This window comes from Zeus faber (genome assembly GCF_960531495.2).
Source record: "Zeus faber genome assembly, chromosome: 14".
In the NCBI taxonomy this organism is placed as follows: Eukaryota; Metazoa; Chordata; class Actinopteri; order Zeiformes; family Zeidae; genus Zeus; species Zeus faber.
In genome coordinates, this window is record NC_137200.1 from 5,840,228 (window position 1) to 5,860,125 (window position 19,898).

The 19,898-nt window shown below is 41.3% G+C and overlaps 1 protein-coding gene across 1 annotated transcript in view; it reads right to left on the bottom strand.

Annotated features, from left to right (window-relative positions):
• Positions 1 to 19,898, bottom strand: part of stk32a (serine/threonine kinase 32A) — a gene marked incomplete at its 3' end in the record, with an annotated part of 72,163 nt that overhangs the window by 39,160 nt on the left and 13,105 nt on the right. Inside the window, exon 2 of the mRNA XM_080013314.1 lies at positions 8,281 to 8,454. Coding sequence (XP_079869440.1) covers positions 8,281 to 8,454 — 174 coding nt within the window. The remainder of the gene's footprint in view (positions 1 to 8,280; positions 8,455 to 19,898) is intronic.

The window sequence follows — 19,898 nt, forward strand, 5'->3', positions numbered from 1 at the left end:
TAGATGCACAAGCAGGTAATTAGCAAACTCTTTTTTTTTGAGGGCGCTGCCGTCTTATGCTCTAAAATCCCCCCCCCCACCCTCCCATAATCTGCTGTCGCGATCTGAGCCGAGAGACAAAAAAAAAGGAAAATTCTAATGTACAATTCGTCATAGCCCTAAGTCCAACCCTGACAGGTTGATCTGCAGGTCTGAAATACACTCGCCGACGAATACATTCCCCCATCCTCTAAAACATTTACACACTCCTATGAATAAAGAAAACCCCGCCTGCTTGACGAGATGACAAAAGCTTCTAGTCATTTCCGGCTGCTGTTGTGCACCGAAAGCAGGAACTATCGTCTTATTTATGCCCAATGTTGGGTCTTTCATCTGATGTCGTTTTGGTGTTTCAACCATGAGCGGCGCACGTGAAACGCCCCCTCTGCTCTGCGTAGGTCAGTGTTTCTCAAGGTGTCCCCAGGGGCCCCCCACAGAGGTTCCAGCGGGTCCCCGACAAAATGATCATAAGCTCGACTTCAGATCAGCTTTCATTTCATTTAGAAGACGACGGCCCCATTAGAGAATGTACAACCAGGACAAAATCGTAACTGACAATAAAAATCTTCTCAGATTGGATCCTAGAGACAAAATCAAATCATATTTGAGGACTTCTGTTTTTACGGATTTCTGTTTCATGCCAACTATACTTTATTACTTACTGTATGGATTACTGACTCCTTATGGATAATTGGTATTTTGGATCGTTTCGCTGTTCATCAAACCTCCTCCTCCTCCACAGTGGCGCCGTTACTCAGACAAAGGGAAAACATTTCCTCCGCGAGGAAAAGAAAACCCTGAAGACGACGGCAGCCTGCTGGAAGGTCGCTGCCTCAACGCCAGATGCCTCGCTGACCTCCTCCACTGTGGATATACCTGCTTGCGTCCTTGTGTTTTATGATAATTTCCCTCTATAGCACGGGCACTCAAACTTACTTACGATTCAAAAGCAAACTCAGAGGTCCGGAACAATTCCGACGAAATGCAACCGCATCAAAGTCTATAACCTCTCTGGAACTAAATGCAACCCTATCTGACAGACAGCTGATGGCTTTAGTCAATGGGAGATCTTGGCGTTTGGCATTCTGTCATTTCCGCAATCTGGATGCATTTCTCAGCAGGTAGCAAAACTCGGAATGAAAAGGCCTCTTGAGAACTCACATCTTAGCTACTGTTACCACGCTTACCACGGGATACGAGAAGGAAACATTTTCTTACATATAACTAATGTCTAATTTGACTGTATGCGTATCGGTCCTTTGTGTTCCACCTTTGAGTAGCGTGGCTCTGTACCATTATGGCTAAATTCCAGTGTATATTTTATATACCTCATATATTACCTCATACACACATATATATACTGTATATATTTTGTGTGTATCGGTTTTTCTACTCATACTGTCACATACAGCACAAATCTGCTCACATGGCATCTGCTGCTCGACTCGCCAGGGGAGACCCTTTGACGTATACCTTCTCCGGATTTCTTCCCCTTTCCCACTGGGTTTCGGGGGAGTTTATCACTCCCTGTTTGAAGGCTTGGGCTTAGGGCTTTAACCGAGTCTGCAACTGTGATAAAGGACTATACAAATAAACCGGACTTGAAAGGAAGATTAAACGAGACGGATAATGGTGGCTTGACACGAGCAAGGTGTCATCGCTCTCATCCCAAGCAAAGCTTTCAACGTGAAAAAGTGACATTGACTCCCTGCCTGTTTAAGAAACAGACAGGTGGAGGTTTCGAAAATGGGAGGGGGCTGCCTTGGAGGAACAAAAAGGTTGAAGCTCCTCAGGAGGTGGAGGGGTCCGTACGGAAAGGGGGTTTGTCCAGCTCTCTCCTGAAGAGACGGTTCTTCAGTCTCCTGTGAAGAAAAGGGTTCAGACCCTGCCGTCCGTGCAGTAGGGAGACTTGAGGAACGTTGAACTCCTTGGTCTCCTTGACAGTTTCACTGTGTAGCGGTGAAGCCTTCATCAGGAGACGCCTTTAAAAACAGTATTCCATGCGCAGGAAAGTCGCTATGCCCTCTAATCCCAATTCTGTCACGGCACCCTATTTACATTAAAGTACTCCCCACACCACGCCACTATCCTGTTTACCACTAAAAACATCAGAGACATGTCCTGTACAACTGTTCTTATTATGGGCTACTAATAGTTAGTGGTAAGTATTCGGGAGTTGGGAGCCGCTCAAACAAAAGAGTGGACGAGCGAGTGAGTCCTCAATTCACAAACTGAAAATAATTGACTTTTGTTCATCGTTGGCCGGAGCTGAATCAACTGCATCAGATGAAGAAAGAGTCGGAAAACTGAACAACTCGTGTGACTCGTCAAGAACCAAATCTCAAAAAAGAGTCGAATCGTCACGACAGTCCTTACTTTAAGAGTGAAACTTGTTCTGATGAACACAGAGCTGCTATTTTGGCTGCTATCCCAGCCTTGCAATTTTGATCTTCCAACACAAAGGCTGATTTCCATTTTTTATATAAAGTTATATATGTATATATATATATATATATATATATATATATATATATATATATATATATATATATATATATATATATATATATACTGTATATATAGTGGAAAAAAAAGTGCAATTGGAAACCTTTTTTATGGCACACCTGGCCATCTCTCACTTGGTGTTTTGTTGATGTGGTTTTTTTTCTCTCTCTCTTCCACTGATGGGTAGTGACTTATTACAGGTGTCTGTCACTGTGCTCACTCTTTCTTACCTTCCGATTCTTTTCGGTGTTTGTTTATTTGTTAATACCAAATGGTCTTATAGTCGCCTATAACGGTGCAGGAGGAATGTAGGAGCTTGTAGAGCTTATACAGTAGCCTCTCAGGTGGAGTCATGTCTGAGCCATGTATTGGTATATTGATATGGTACATACGAGGGATGGGACGATACCACGTTTTCATTTTGGATCCGATCCAACTTTAAGTATCTGCCGAATCTGATCTGATATTTTTTTGTCTCAAACAGCTACTAACCGGTTAATTTACTTATGATAACCACCAAAAAAAAGAATTTCTCAAACTTTTCTCCATTTCCCCACAAAAAGAAATGCCCATAACATGACTTGTAAAATAATGCTGCATACTTTCATTGAGATTAATCTTTTACATAAAATTATTTTTAAATAATTCCACACCGCAGACATGTATCACTCAATCGATGTCATTGCTGCTACTGGTCACCACGTGACTTCTCTTTACGGTGTGTCGCCATATGTTGCAGCTACTTTACGACATGTCATGAATGAGTTGTGGATGCAACAGCTACAAGCGCCACAAGCATGTTTCACCATAGAATTTCGGGGGGATATTTAACGGATAATGGCATCGGATAACAACATATATTATGTCCGATCTCCGATTGTGGTCATGTGTCGGTACATCCCGAGTACACACCATTACTATTGTTGTTGTTTTTATTGTTGTTGGTTTTTATCCTACCAGAGAACCCATTTATCTGGCTCCCATTAGCATTTTACTTCCATTAAATTCAGTTTTTAATAAACATCAACATCATCGACAATCTGTTATTCCTGAGGCAGAAATTAGCAGCACATTATTTGCCTCAATGACCAAACAATTTATCATCTTTCCACCTTACTACGGTGGTTCGGGCCTTCCCGATGAATATTATGACACGTTGGGTGAGTCCCAAAGCCCTTAAAAGTTACTGCTAGGATTGCCCCTGCTGATACTTTATCTTGGACGCCATTTCACATGCTGTCCCAATTCAGGAGAGGAGAGAAGAAGCTGAAATCAGTCGCCGAATAAGATACTATAAGATACAACTTTATCAATCCCTGCGAGGAAATTCAGGTGTTCAGCAAAAAAACAGGGATACAAGGTAAAATTAAAATAATAATAATAATAATAATAATAATAATAATAATAATAACAAAACATTATTTAGAAGTAATAATTTTAAAATGTATTATGAAATAATAATCAAATTAAAAAAATATATAATTTCAAGGTACTTAACAACCTACCTTACGCCCAGCTTTCTGACCAGTCTGTGTTGTACGCTGCGTACAATACCGCGGCGTGCGTGCTGCGTGCATGCTCGTGCTGCGTGCTGCGTGCTGCGTGCTGCGTGCGCGGCGTCTCAGCGTCAAGCATCTCATATATACACTATATATACTATATATCTTACACTATATATACTATACACACTATATATACTATATACACTATATAAACTTTATATACTATAAACACTATAAACACTATATAAACTATACACTATAAACACTGTATACATCTCATCTCATCACCGTTCTCAGTCTCAGTCTCGTTCCCGCAGTCTGTCAGTATTCACTACACTAACGTTCGCAATCACCACGCCCCCTTACCGTGAAAGAACACGGATCCTCGCTTATCGACCAATTTGCTAAACCACCTGTTCCTAGGAACGCAACTCCGTCGTTAAGTGAGGAGTTAGTGTTAGGGTTAAAGTTTAACATTTTTTTTACAAAATATATCCATATGAGACTGTCACCCATTGACGAGTTAAAACAAAACAAGTCACCGACACCTCTGGCTCTGGAAAGGCTCCTGAGCATTTTCTTGTTGATGAAACTGGTGAGATAATGGTACAGTACCAGTGGGCAGACAAACAGAAACTCAATTCACAAACACACACGCACACACACACACACACACACACACACACACACACACACACACACACACACACACACACACACACACACGTTTCACTCATTTTTTCCACTCCACCGTTCGGTGAGGTGCATCATGTCCCAAAGGATGTCGTCTAATTGAGATTCAGACTTGTGTTAATAATTCAAACTCCCAACAGAAACAGTTAATATAAAAAAACAGAAAGCTGAACTCTGTTGCAACAGCAAATCACACGCTCATGAGGAATACTGTCCATCAATTGCCTCCAAAACATTTAGACACTGCAAATTGTTCAAAGGGTGCTTACCTGTTGCTTTTTTTATGTCAAGATTCTTTAAAACACATGATTACAACAGTTGATTAGTCAGTAGTGTACAGTGCATTGCAGTGATTAGATAAGCCTGCATAAAGTATATTATAATGTATAGTAGTAGTATGAATTCATGTGTGATTTTTTTTTAACTTTTTATTGTGTTTGTTCACATTGGTACAAATCAAGTGCTTTCATAACCAACGTATACAAATAAATTAAATAAATAAATAAATAATAAATAATAGATAAATACAAATAAACAAATAATAAATAAATAACTGAATGTGTATATATATATATATATATATATATATATATATATATATATATGCTTAGGTTCAATAAAAACTGATGAATGATAATGCAATTACCATTGTGCAGTATTGATTATTATGTACTTATGACTCATGGTTATGAGGTGAAATAGATCTGTGATTGTGATACTTTTTGATATTTGGTATTTAATAAAATATTAACCTGAACTTGAACCTTTTATAGTAGATACCTTGCAACCTCAACAAGCGAGCATCCTTGTGGCCAGTTGAAGTATTTTTTTCTTATTATTCCTATTTTATTGATCATTTTTATTTCAGGGTTGCTCATTTTAGATATAAGATTGGCAAACCATCTTTTATGTTTGTTTGTTGTGTGTCAAAGTTAATGCTCCAATCTTAGAACCCAACCACCCCTGAGGCCACAGGAAAAACTATGTATGGGGAGTCTATTCCACCATAACACTGTGTTCTCCTCGACTCTCCACTCAGACGCCAACACTCCCGACTCCCGAGAGCTTTCCCTCAAAGTGGAACATTCGGTCATGCTGTCGGGGACTTGGTGTACACTGTGAGAGTCAATAATGGATAACAATTACGGCCGCTAAATATGGGGACCTCTTCTGTCGTCAACGTCAGAGGCTGTCATGTCACTGCACCGGTGAAGCCCATTTTCAAGAACATCCGTTATGGTTGAAATCAGCACAGATATTAATGTCAGTGGCATTGATGTTATGATCAAAAGCACTACTGTACGAGCACGTGAAGAACGCCCTTCAACACACGATAGCAAGAGCACACAGCTGCTCGCTGCTGTTAATAAGTGGACATATATTTAATCCCATTTTTATTTTATTTTTTCAGACACCTACTGAGACGTACACAGGGCATTTCGTCACTCAGCATTTAAACCACTCAGCCCGTAGCCTGTCGGAGTGCTCCCTCGCAGCGCCAAAGCCGCATCTGAAGGAGGAAATGATATATTCAATTTCCATAAAGATGGGATCAGAATTAGACAGAGTGTCTCTCCCCGTCTGAAGATAATAAATGCAGATTGAAAAGTTTTAGATTTCATCGAAGCAAACACCAGCACCTGCGCATCGTCGCCCACCGCCGCCCCCGCCGCCCTCTCGACAGCCAAAGCAGGAAGCGTAATTAAATATTCATATCCCTCAATGGAATGCATGAACGGTGAATTGATAATCTCCCCCATGTGCCCCCTGCCTTCCACCACCACCACCAACACCCCACCCCAAAGCCACCCCACCCCACTCTCTCCCATGAGGCTTTGCAAAGCTGGGACTGATAGAAAAGAAGAGAGGGAAGAACAAGATATCTTTCATAAGCCCCCCCCAATTTTAAATGATGTAATTTGTTATCTGGGCGTAGGGGGGGTGATATATTAGCGTTCCCCAAAGCAGGGACATTTCCCATTATTTATGGTCTGGGAAAGCTTCTCTCTCTCTGGTCAGAGGACCGCTTGGAGTGCAGCGCCATCAGAGCAATGACATTGCAATCACTGATGTTGCAACCTCTGGTCATATAGCTGAGTAACTTAAAGATGGCGGGGGAACTGTGCGGGGGAACCCATTGTTGACCAGGCAATGCTATTTGACCCATCCTATACCTACCTCTGGGAGCAGTGGACCAGCTCCAGCTCTCTTTCCAGTGCCATAATCAGGGGCACCAACCCCCTTACTGGTGGGAGGAAACCGGAGGACCCAGCAGAACCCCATGGAAACACGGGGAGAGCATGGCAACTCCACACAGAAAGGCCCTGGGACGGTCGGTACCTGATACCTAGGACCTTCTTGCTGTCAGGCAACAGTGCTAACCACTGAGCCACCGCGGTGCCGTCCCCTGTGGCACCAAATACATGTACGTACCGCTCCGAAAGAGTCTCGGGAGAAGAGGTTGACAGTGGTTGTAATGGGTCACAAATAGCAAACAGGAAATACAGTATGTCATGTATCTATGGCACCCAATTAATGACTCATGATCAGATATTACTATCAACAGCGCCAATCACCTCCATCCACTTTCATAGAGCACTGTACCAAATGGCTTGACTCACCTACATACACTGCTATGTTTTTACCCCCAGCTCCTCCTGCATAGAGCTGGTGATGTGAGCCAAGGGAGTATATAAAAAGTAGATCCCTCAGCAGCAAAGCAAATTCATATCGCCATTGTACACTCATCGATAAAAGCTTATCACTACCGACAGCTCTCCTGGCTAAAATACCCATCTCACAATTTACACGTTTGGCGATTTCACGCTTAATAAATTCACAAAAGACACCACAGAAAGCCAGGAGACAACATCTGTCTGCGCTGCGAGCTATTAAACAACTTAAAATAATAACATTGGGTGGTGGCCACGTTGATCTTGGCCAGACAGCATCCCGGGCTCTGCCATAGCAGCATATCTTTCTGCCCAAAAAGCACTTAACAGGCATTTTGCAGATTGAATTGGGCATCCGCGCAGCAGCATAGACAGAAACTGGCGAGTTTTCATGCAGATCTTACTCAGCGACTCCGGCTAAACTGTCGTGTCAGGTGTAACCTCGGTGTCGAGCCTGCTTGACCTTGCTGCATGGCACTGGACCGCTCACTCTAGAAAATGATATGGCGGTGGACAGCCAAGGAGAAAAAACACACACCGATCCAAGCGCGAGGTTTTCCAAGAGTCTTAATCGAATGCCGTCGTGGCAGAAAAGGAACAAAGCAGAGGGAGAGAGGGGGAAGAGAAGCAGTAGCAGCAAGAGGAGTGTGAGGTGGTAAATTCCGAGGACGAATAGTCCTTGTCAGTGTCCTTGTGGATCGACTGTCCACAAAGATTTTCCTCGGACTGATCTTCCTCTCCGACCTTGGTTTCCCTTAAAGCTTTCAATGAGACACACACCCAATCTCCACCTCGCAGGATGGACCTAAACCCGGGGAAAATATATACAGGAGAGAGGAACTGTAGGCGTGTCTCGTGCAGGGTATTACCTGTGTATGATGCGTTTACTGCGGAGGTAGCCGAGGGCCAGGGCCAGTTCGCAGATGTAGAGTTTGACAGTGCTCTCGGAGAAGTGCACGTTCTGCTGCAGGTGGTAACGCAGGTCTCCACCCAGCAGCAGGTCCACCACCATGAACATGTCCTCCTCGTCTTGGAAAGAATACCTGCAGAGGAAAAGTCATGAGGGAGAGAAGGTTGAGCAGGTAGCGGGGGATTCGGAGGGAAAAAACCCGATAAGCAGATTCAAAAAAGAGCCAATGGCTGGAGGTGAAAAGTTAGCAGTTGAAGACCACGGTTGCATGAGCATGTCGTTATCTACTAGATTTACAAATACAAATTACATTTATTGGCAAAATAGTTTTGCAGAAAAAAGAAAACCCCACAAGACCTGCTGTTTTGGAGATGCTCAGACCCAGGTGTGTAGCCATCACAATTTGGTCCTTGTCAGAGTCGCTCAGATCCTTATGCTTGCCTATTTTTCCTGCTTCGATCAACAGTGTATAAGTCACAGAAATACTGTAAAGGGATCTTAGAAAACACAAACAACAAAGCCTCCCAAGGTCTCTGAGCAGCCAAGGCTGCTCTGGTTTTCATGACAGAAAACAAGGAGGTTCTCCTTTCTGATGGAGAACCTCCCTGATGGGATGAGCCATGCCCGAGGCAATGCTCATTATCCGGTACGCCACAAATCAATCAGAGGAAAAGCCTTCGTTAAGGCGTACACAAGTGACTTAGTTCGTTGGAAGACAGCTGAGACGAGCAACGTGCTTTTCACCAAACTCAACATCTGAGTTCACATCTAAACTCGACTCCACGATAGTCCATCTATCGTGGAGTCATTATTTTAGGATCTCTGTTCTAATGCTGCCCAGGCCATTGCAATTTCTTGGTCACATATCATTTTTATTGCTCTATTTGCCAGGTCACCAATATTGATCATATCAATTGTATATTTAACTTAACATTTTAGATTATTATAGGACTGTGTGTGCGTGTGTGTATGTGTGTGTGTGTGTGTGTGTGTGTGTGTGTGTGTGTGTGTGTGTGTGGATATACTGTATACACAGTAGTTTCTCTTGTTAATTTCATCCCAATGAGTCCCCTCTATGCTCTAATTTGCCACAGAACACAGAGTTAAGTTTGAATGGAAATCATGCGCATATAACAAATATATATAAATATATACAGTATATAAAAAAATATATATATATATATGTACTGTATATATTTACTGTATATATGTGTGTGTGTGTGTGTGTGCATACAAGTACTCCTCATTTACAGCCGAGTTCAATTCCTAGGACCAGGGCCTTAAGCAAATTGGTGGATAAGCGAGGACCCGTGTTATTTCATGGTAAGGGGGCGTGGCCATTGCAAACGCTAGTCTAGTGAATACCAACAGACTGCGGGAACGAGACTGAGAACGGTGATGAGATGAAATGTATACTGTAGATATAGTGTATATAGTGTCTATAGTATATGTAGTATATACAGTATAGTGTATATAGTGTATATAGTAGATATAGTATTTATAGTGTATATAGTATATAAAGGGTGTACGCAGCGTACAATACAGACTGGTCAGAGAGCTGGTTGTAAGTCTGCACGGTCGTTAAACAGGTAGGACGTTAAGTGAGGAGTACCTGTATATATATATACACAGGTACACACACACATATATATACACATATATATATATATATATATATATATATACATATAGCCCCTTTAGCCCCCCTGCCTTGGGTCACAGGCCGAGCGAAAGGACTGGCGACCTTTGCCTGTACCTAGCCTCGAATGGACACTATGGATTGCTACACCCGAAACACAAATCACAGGATGGAGTGGAGGGCGGCAATTCAGGAGTCCCAAGTTGGTGTCGGCTAATCCCGCACTCCTGCATCGCATATACTGTGTATATATATATATATATATATTTATTTATTCATATTAGAAATCCTCGGGTGCTGGAAACCTGATGATGTGTTACAAATATTTAATTGCGGACCAAATGATTTACTTTTTCACATTTCACTATAATGTTAATATCAGTCAAATTTAGTTTATGGATTTGGCAATTTGACGATCAGTTATTTCCATTTTCAGTGGAAAAAGACTGCAAGATACAATATGGCATATAACAATATGGCACTATAGCATTAATCATGCCTTGTTATAGTTGTTATGTTTTCTTTATTTTAGCTCTTGGTGATGCATACATTTTAATTTAATTTGCAACCCACCTAAATGTTGATTTTGTTCTCTCAGAAACTTTCCTAATAGCATGTCATTATTTTAGTTCCACTATCTCATATTGATTTCTGCCTCTCAAGCGTTCTCTTGCTTTGTCTCTGAGAAATGGAGGTGAGTAAATTCTCCATAAATCTGGGGAGTGTTTGCTATTCCATTAAAGGAGCCTATTAGCCCTCCTGAGAAATACACACGCCATGTGGCCGGCACAATTTAAAACGTTGGTTGGAGAAATTGAACTGTTTTGCAGTGCTCTGTTTGATAGAGGCCCCCACCTCCAGAGACAGTGCTCAGGGTATTTGTCGTGGGGTGGTGGGAGGTGTCGTTGAATGTGATGCAAAGGAGTCTGTAAGGGGTCTGTACTCTCATCACCAAAACAACAAAAGAAACTGTGTAAAAAAATAAAATTTTGCTAAAATTCCAGTCGGACGAGTTGTCGATTTAATGTACGTGAAGAACTTTGAGTCTTTGGGGAGTGTTCGAAATAACAATTAACCATAATTATACACACTCCTCAAGCATGTGTGTGCTCGAGCGATGGGTAGGTGTGCAAATCAATTTCACAATATCTTAATTGTCAGCGTGTGTTTGGTTGCGCTTGCGTGTAAGTAGGTTTGTGTGTAAGTGCCAGCGTCCTTTTGGAATCCATCTAAATATCCATCAATCAGACTCTGGCACGCGGCGAGCGCACATCAGCACATGAGAGCCATTGATCTAACATGGCGAGGGCCGTTCGGGATGGAAACCTGCTTTCTCATTCTTAATGCTGCCCTAATTAATCCCTCTCTTATGTAAAACATGCCAAAATGTATAGGCGATTCCCAACCTATGGGCCGCGAGGGGACTGCAAGTGGGTCGCCAAATCATGGGCAAACACATTGATATTATTGAAAAAATATATACAAAATTATCAATTACAAAAATGTATTTCAATGTAAAAAAATAAATAAAATCATTCAAGGTATTTTTTCTTTAAAACCTTGAAAAATGCATCATCACTGAGAGATAGGAACTTATGTTAGGGCGTACTACGTCCAAGCCGGACCATGATCTGTGTGCACCTGTACATTTTTGAACTTGGGGTGATAATCAAAATGGATGGTTGGCCAGCATCAGGCACACTTAAAAGGAAAGAGGCCATTGGTACATCATCCACAAGCAAAGTCCCGGCGGGACAATCCCACCCGTCAAACAAAAAAGAAAGGTTCAGAGAAAGTATAGAGCTGAATATTTATCGTTGGGATTTTTTTGGACAGGCATGGAAGACGAACCGTTACCGCTGTGTGTGGTGTGTTCCAAGATTTTATCAAACGAAGCTCTGCAGCCATGTAATCTGTGCCGTCACCTCTAGACAAAAAAAACCAACGGGGCATGTCCAAGCCGCTTGAATTTTTCGATAATAAATTCAAGGAGTAGCAGGGCAAGAAGAAAGTCATCGAAACGTCATGTATGGGCACCGAGAATGCAAAAGCAAGCGCAAGTGTCCTATCGGGTCACCCGACTCATAGCCAAGTCTGGTCAGGAGCATACAATCGGGGAGGATTAAATTCTTCCTGCCACAAAAGTGATCGTGGAGGTGATGTTGGAAGAGAAGGCGTGCAAGCCAATCAACCGCGAAAGTTCCATCGATATAAGGTTATTTTTAACCCACCTCTTTTTTTGTTTTACCACTGCTGCTCTGTATGTATGAGGATGCATATGACTGTAAAAATATACGTCCTCTGAGAACGCACTGTTTGGCTCCCGTATTACTTCTGGTTGGATGTGGGCCGCCAACACTTTTGAGATTTCCAAGTGGGCCGCGAGTCCGAAAAGGTTGGGAACAGCTTGTATAGGAAAATGAGTGAAACACATACAAATTAGGGGTGGAGTGATACTGGTATATGATATGCAGTACGTTCAATACCAGGCCAAAATAGGATATTGGTCTCGGAGAAAAAAATCCACTAGCCAAATCGAATGAATCCTAACCGTAAGTACATACGAATACTGAGCGGCGTATGGACAGAGACTTGGGGTCATTACAATATAACAATTAAAATATAATCATCTTTTTTTCGACATTTCAAACATCTGGCTGTAAAGAAAAGGATCATATATCAATCATTATATTCCAAAGACCATTTCTAGGGGGGGGGGGGTATTGCACCGATATTTAGCCTTCTGTCTTAGTCAGGATCACACTCTGACGACCTTGGCTTGGTGTTTTTTTTCTGTGCTGGATGACCGGGGATTGATCGAGCTGACTCCACCAGTCTGCCCGGGCTCGGATGATGCTGAGACCACTTGATGCCTGAATTCCTCCAGCCCCTGGAGGTGCAGAGACCCCTCCGTGAAACACACACGTCTTAATTGCCACCGGCTTTGAAAGTCTAGAGGTTGCAGTCATTACTGTGCACTGTACATATACTTAATTTTATAATTTTTTTTCATCTTTTCTCTTATCTCTCTTAACAATAAGAAGATAGTTTAGATCAGGGGTTCTCAGTGTTGGGTTTGGGGACCCCCACAAGGTCCTTCATGAGGTTCCAGGGGGACCCCAGCAAAGTAATTAATAGTTAGACTTCACCATTATTCCGTTTATTATTCCACCATTATTCACGATGTTAGCGCTGTTATAGAATGTACAATAATGACAGTAAATCATTTCCCTGTTATCTTCCTATCTATGGACAGGTACAGTATGGAAGTTTGGACTAAATCATATCGAACAACAAAAATCTTCTCAGGTTGTGATCCCCAGAGACAAACTCTTATCAAATGGGGTTCATGGCCTAATGCATATCAAACTGAGTTGTGTTTGTGTTTCGTCTTTCATGGTTCGGTTCCAAAGATGCACTAACTGATGAAACTGACAAAGGCTTACTGTGGTCATTTCATTTTTTGATTTGGCCAAATGTACTTTTCATCAGTGGTTCCCAAACTGTGGACCACACAGTTATTGCAGGTAATAGAAACATTATTATCATATAGCTGAAATTAAAATGAATTCCTAAAATTGTCGCGTCACATAGTAGTCACAGTCACTGTTTTACCAAAGCACAACGTCCACATAGCCAGACACACGTGGTGGGATCAGCTGGTGAACCAGAACACACACAGTAAAGCCAGGGAGCTGCAGCCTGGGCTGGAAACACTGTTGCCCTGCTGTGTTATGTGATGGAGGACCTTTACCAGATGAAATGCAATTTCATCCAAAAAAAACAACACTTGGAAATATTAAGAATATATGAAAGAAACATTTTCACTGTGACCATGAGTCAGAGCAACCTTAGTGAGTGAGAATCAGTAATATTTGCATATTTAATGAGAAACAGCTGTATGAGATCCATAACCCTGATTCCAAGTGACATTAACATTTACCAAGGTTTCTTGGCTCTTGGGCGAGAAGGATGATGTCCAATTAAGAGTGAACAGCGCCTTTAACCAAACAACTTTTGAATTGTTGAAACAAATCTTCCTGTTGTGGGACATTTTTGCATAGAGGGGGTTTCTGCAACGTTAGTTAATGTGAATAATTGCAGATTTAATGAGGACCAGCCATGCGGGTTCCACAACCGTGAGTCGAAGTGACATAAACATTTACCAAGAGAGAAGGTTTTTCTTAGCACGGGTGGAGTGCGTTCACCAAGACAGGAAGTCGCCTTTCAAAGTTGAAGCAGTCCCCCGGAGAGAATTATACTAAATTATATAACTATTTTATTTGAATGAAATAAAATAGTTATAGTTATATAATAAAATAGTCAAATATTGTATGCACCCATGGTTAGGTTGCAAAGATCTTGCCACAGCATGGATTTAAACCAGCAACCTCTCGGGGACCAGTGGTTCTTACCTGTCCAGTGCAGCACTGCTCCCTTAGAAAGCATAGGGAGCTTGTCCCGGTACTAACCAACATCGTTCCCAATAAAGTTCACGTCCTTGACCTATTCATTATGAATTCCATGACATTAATAGCAGTTCGGTTGGTGGTAGCCCACAGTGCATATTCAACAGGTGGTGTTCCTGCGTGGGCTCCAACCTCCATCCTTCCAACTAATTGCACCAGGACAACACCCTAGTGGGCGTTGCCTCCTTGTGCAGATACCATTCAACATTGTTAGCAATAATAACATTCTGTCCTGATTGGTCGATCCTTTAAATATCCCAATATCTCCATCTGATCCAGACTCCACCCAGTCAGACTGCTTAAGCTCCAAGTAGAGCTCAGAGAACCCACTGAGCTCATGTTGCTTAAACTATCATGGTTATCACCATCAAAAAACAACTGCTTAAAAAGTTTCACGTCAGGTTGAATGAAGGTCACTTTGAATCAGGGTTGTGTAACCCACACAGCTATTTGTCAGTTAATATGCAAATATTACTGATGAACTAATATTCCCTTTCGTTAATGTTGCTTTGACTGGTGGCCAAAGTGACCACGTATCTGTTCAAATATGCAAATTGTAGTTTGTTGAATGTTAACTTCACCAGATATTATTTGTTTTGAATGACTATAATGGATGCATCTCCATTATATTACACCAGCTATTCTCCAACTCTGGTCTGAGGACTCATCCGCAAGGGTATTGCAGGTGGTCCATGGGGAAAAAGGAAAGAAAAATATAGTAGACAATAAACTGTAATAATATGATAAAAAAATGGAAATTAAGTCGTAAAATCAGTGTGTACTATAGTATTATGGCTTGTTATTCTTTCTAAGATGGTCGTAAAAAGCATCTTGAGGCTGAGAAATGACACTGATCAATACCGGTAAATTACAGAGATTAGGTAATCATTAACTCGCGCCCGGACGCTCACTTCAGGTGAAACAAAAATGGATCGGTGGCTTGCGTCTGGTAGTCTGAAGAGGAAAGTGACAGAAAGGTGACAGATAATCAAAATGAGAGCGAGTCTGAGGCGTCTATGAGCCGGACTGTGCACAAAACAAGCAAGAAGAGAAAGGTTACGAGAAAATAGAGTGAGAAGGCATTTACATACACAGGCACTGAAAATGAGTCAGTGCCAACATGTGTTGTGTGCTACCAAGTTCTGTGCAGTGAGAGCCTAAAACCTGCTCTTCTTCGGTGTCGCCTTGAGACAAAACATGGAGAATTCACGCCCAAGCCAGTCAAGCTTCTTGCAAACTCGAAGGCTCGTATACTCTCTCATTAGGTGAGGGATGACAATGTCGTCCATTCCACTGGCCTTTGTTGCAGGAGGTAAATGGGCGTGTCCCCATCAGCCCTATTTTTAATCATTTATTTTTAGGGTTTGCATACGAGGTGGTCCAATCTAGCGAAAAAGATTGGGAACTTTACATAACTTTACATAACATCGAGATTCTGAATATTGCCCACCGCTAAAATAAGTATAAGTATAACAAGTCCCCCAGTGACACCTTTTAACCATTATCCTAGTATTGTGACTTTTCAGTTTTCAGTGTTGTGAGTGCACGACTTGGTGAATCGCTGTGTCAATCACTCTTTTGCAAATGGTGAATTGCTCTCATGAATATTTTTCATAGATCTTGACGTCCGGAGCAAGTGACAAAATGTTGTGTTTTCATTTTGGCATGCTATTGGATTCCTATGGATGATTGTCTAGCAATATCGGTAGATTAGATTGGATGGCAATATATTTGATTATATTCCAATCTCACCAAATGTACAACTGTTTAGAGCTGCAACTAACCATTATTTTCATTATCGGTTAATCTGACAATTATTTTCTGAATTAATCGATTAGTTGCACTGTCCATAAAATGTCAGGAAATGAAATGAAATGATATGAAAAATTTCGATCACTGTTTCCCAAAAAGCAAGGTGACGTCCTGAAATGTCCTGTTTTGTCCAAAACCCATTATTCAGTTCACTGTCATACGGGACCAAAGAAAACCAGAAAACATTCACATTTAAGAAGCTCAATCAGAGAATTTGGAAATGTTCTTCTTAAAAAAGACTCAAAACGATGAATTGATTAAATGTTTTCCGTTAACTCAGCGATGTCAAAACAAACCGAGCGACAATGGAAGAATTGCCGACGTGGTTCCAAGCAGCTCCGTCCGGCGTTGAAAGACTCATTTAAAAGTTGGCAGCTAATCGATTGATTGACAAATCGCTGCAGCTCTACAACTGTTTTCACATCGTCTCCACACCCCCAAACTTTTTCAACTCGTCGTGTTGTCATGTGGTGGTTTGCCGTTGTGCCATTCCTCCTCGGGTGTCCTTACTCGCTGTCATTGAAAATAAATGTGAGTGGAACAGTTTGTGTCTAGAACCAGCCGCTGGACGATCAATCACTCAGACACATAGAAATAACCAGACCCATATTGGTGTCTCGAAAGTTTTCACCTCAAGTGTGTGTGTGTGTGTGTGTGTGTGTGCGTGCGTGCGTGCGTGTGTGTTTATATAATAAAGGTATAAGTCAAATCAAAGTTTGAGAAAAAAATATGTTTCTGATTAAATGCCCCAGCAAATGTTTTGATGTGGTGGAAATGTGCACAAGAATGAACTGAATGAATGAATGAACAGACACATGAATGGAAGAATCTAGGATTGAATGAAATCATTAATGCAAATAGTACTGAAGCAAATGAATTCCAGGCTGTAAAACATTGTTTTTGTGAGAAGCCATAAAACTACAGACCCTCCCTATAACCCGTTAAATCCGCCCATAAAACTCTGTAAAATATACACATGCCCTGAAAGCCAGACGTGTTGAATATTTATGAAATAAAACGTGAAAAAAAACTGAAGCTACAAGCGGAACGAGATGCATCCTTCACAGAGTTTTACCTTTGGTTCTCTTGACAGCCATCTCCGTCGCCTGCCCGGACTTCCTGTTGTTTTCTTTATCACCCATTGTCTGACCGTCACATAAATGTGATCCCTCTTTCTATCCCTTTTGTTAATATTTCTGAATATTCATCGCTGATTTGGCTCTGATGAAATTTTCTGTATCTCTCTGAAACATGCACAGTGCAAATTCCCCTTTCAGAGGGAGTAGGTTTATTTATTGACTAATTCACTTTTTTATTGAAGTTGCTGTCACAAGTATCTAATTTGTGTTTGAAAAACACAGCAAATTCTTCTTCTTCTTCGTCTTCTTCTTCTTCTTCTTCTTATATTCTTCTTATAATTCTTCTAATATTATTATTATTAGGGGTCCAGACCTAATTGTTATTGTAAGGGGGAAAAATTCTCAGAATTTTGAAGTCTAAAACTATCGGGAACACCAACTTTAGCACAACACATGAACACGCTTGACATGTTGTTTGAACCGCGTTTTCACAAACATCTCGTGGTTGAAGTTTCATCCAAATCGATCCACATACGAAGCAGATATTAGTGGAAAACGGACCAAATATAGATCAATATGACAGACACGGGACAATGCATTTCAAGCCACACAGACGGGGCTTAAACTATCTGGAGGACATGCCAAAACCTACGAGGATCTTGTGGTTTAAATGTCATCAGAATCCATCCACATACGGAGCAGAAATTATAAAAAAATGACAAAATTTGACCGGATGTAGCCGAACAGTCGTGCAGCACCGACGTTCGAAAAATTCCTTATAAATGTGCAGGTTGTGGTTGAGAACGGCCATTGGCGTTGTGTAGAGTCACTACGTGTGTGCGTGTGTGCGTGTGCGCGCGTGTGCGTGTGTGTGCGTGTGTGTGTGTGTGTGTCTCCGTACCGTCTTACCAGGTTGAAGTCGACTGTTAGATTGATATTTTATCTCTTTGGTCTTTTTGTGAATGAAGACGTTTGGATCTAAGCCTGTGTTACATGTGGCACTGTGTGCCTCCTTTGCGGGATTTGTGGAAGTCGTAAGATACAAAATCTGCAAGTCCACGATGAGTTTCATATTCTTGGAACGAATCAGAAAAATACTACCCTGAAAATTGTAAACAATCAAGAAGAAGAAAGATGTCAACCCTTTCCCGGTTTCATGGAATTGTAACCGATCGGAAAACTTAGACACGAAAAAACATTAATCCACAGAAAGTCGTCACCACGTCGAGTCCACTCCGACTACGCGAATGAATGATGCGTTTCTGTACAAGGAACGCATCGGAAAACTAGTACCCGTGAAATTGAAATTTCTCACAGAAAGACGTCAACGCTTTTCGGATTTCATGGAACCATACCAGTACGTCAACTTTCCGTCACTGTGGCTGCAGCTCTATTGCCACACACAACGCGGTGAGTTATTACAATGACAAGGTTTGCTTTAGAGGCAAACATAGATGGTTGTTTTAAAAAAACTTCATGTGCATGCAGGTTCCTACAGCTCAACGTAGCGGGCTTAAAATGAAAAGGGAGAAGGCGTAGAATAGTGAGCGAAGTCCTTCCATAATAAGTCAAATTTCAAATGAATGTAATTGTAAAATAAATGTTACACATACATTACAGGCAATTCATCTATCTATCATGTTGTGACACAACATGTATTTATTGTGTTTGTTATATAAAATAAGACTTTTATGGCTGGACTATTCAAATATTGTCTGACACACCAGATTTGGGTCAGATTAAGGCTGAATTGTTGTAGTTTGATGCCGGATTACGGAAAATCTGCAAAATGTAATACGTGCCTAACATGACTAAAATGGACCCTGTTTATTGCTGCATGCAGCTATAAATTATTGTTATTATTATCATTATGATTACTATTATTATTATTATTATTATTATTATTATTATTCTTATAACTATTATTATTTATCTATGTATATCTACATCTGGGCCCAGTTTGCCAAAAGCATCTTAAGACTAAGATAATCGTAAAAAAATGGTTGTTAAGGTTAAGATGGTTGTAAAAAAAGATCTTAAGGCTAAAAAGCATCTTGAATTAAAACACTCTTAGAAATTATCATGGATTAACGAATACTCCCTACTACTTGTAGAAAGTTATAAACTCTGTCATTTTCTTCAATGGACGGCATTCCAGATAAATTGGCAGGTGAGGGAGATGAAAAAGGACTGTGTGTGTACACTATGTGCTCGATGGAACCAACTTAATCTAGTAGAAAAACTGCTCTCATGCTTGGCTGGGGTACCCTCATTCCTCTCTCCCAAAGGTCCTTCGATCAGAAAGGGATGTTGGGAAGGGAAAAAAAAAACAAAAAAAACCCCACTGGAAGCACTTAGACTCCATGTCGCAGGAAGTTACTCTGGCTGGGGGTGGTGACAGTTATTTACTTGCAGCTCATGGGCCCAAAGGTACCGCTAGCTGAGCAAAGACCTCAAAGAGACGGGCACTCACTGCATGTACGTGCACACAGACGACCACACTGCCACGCACACATACATGTGCATGCAAACACGACCTGTTTCAGAATCGGATTTATTTGGCCAAATACATTTGCCC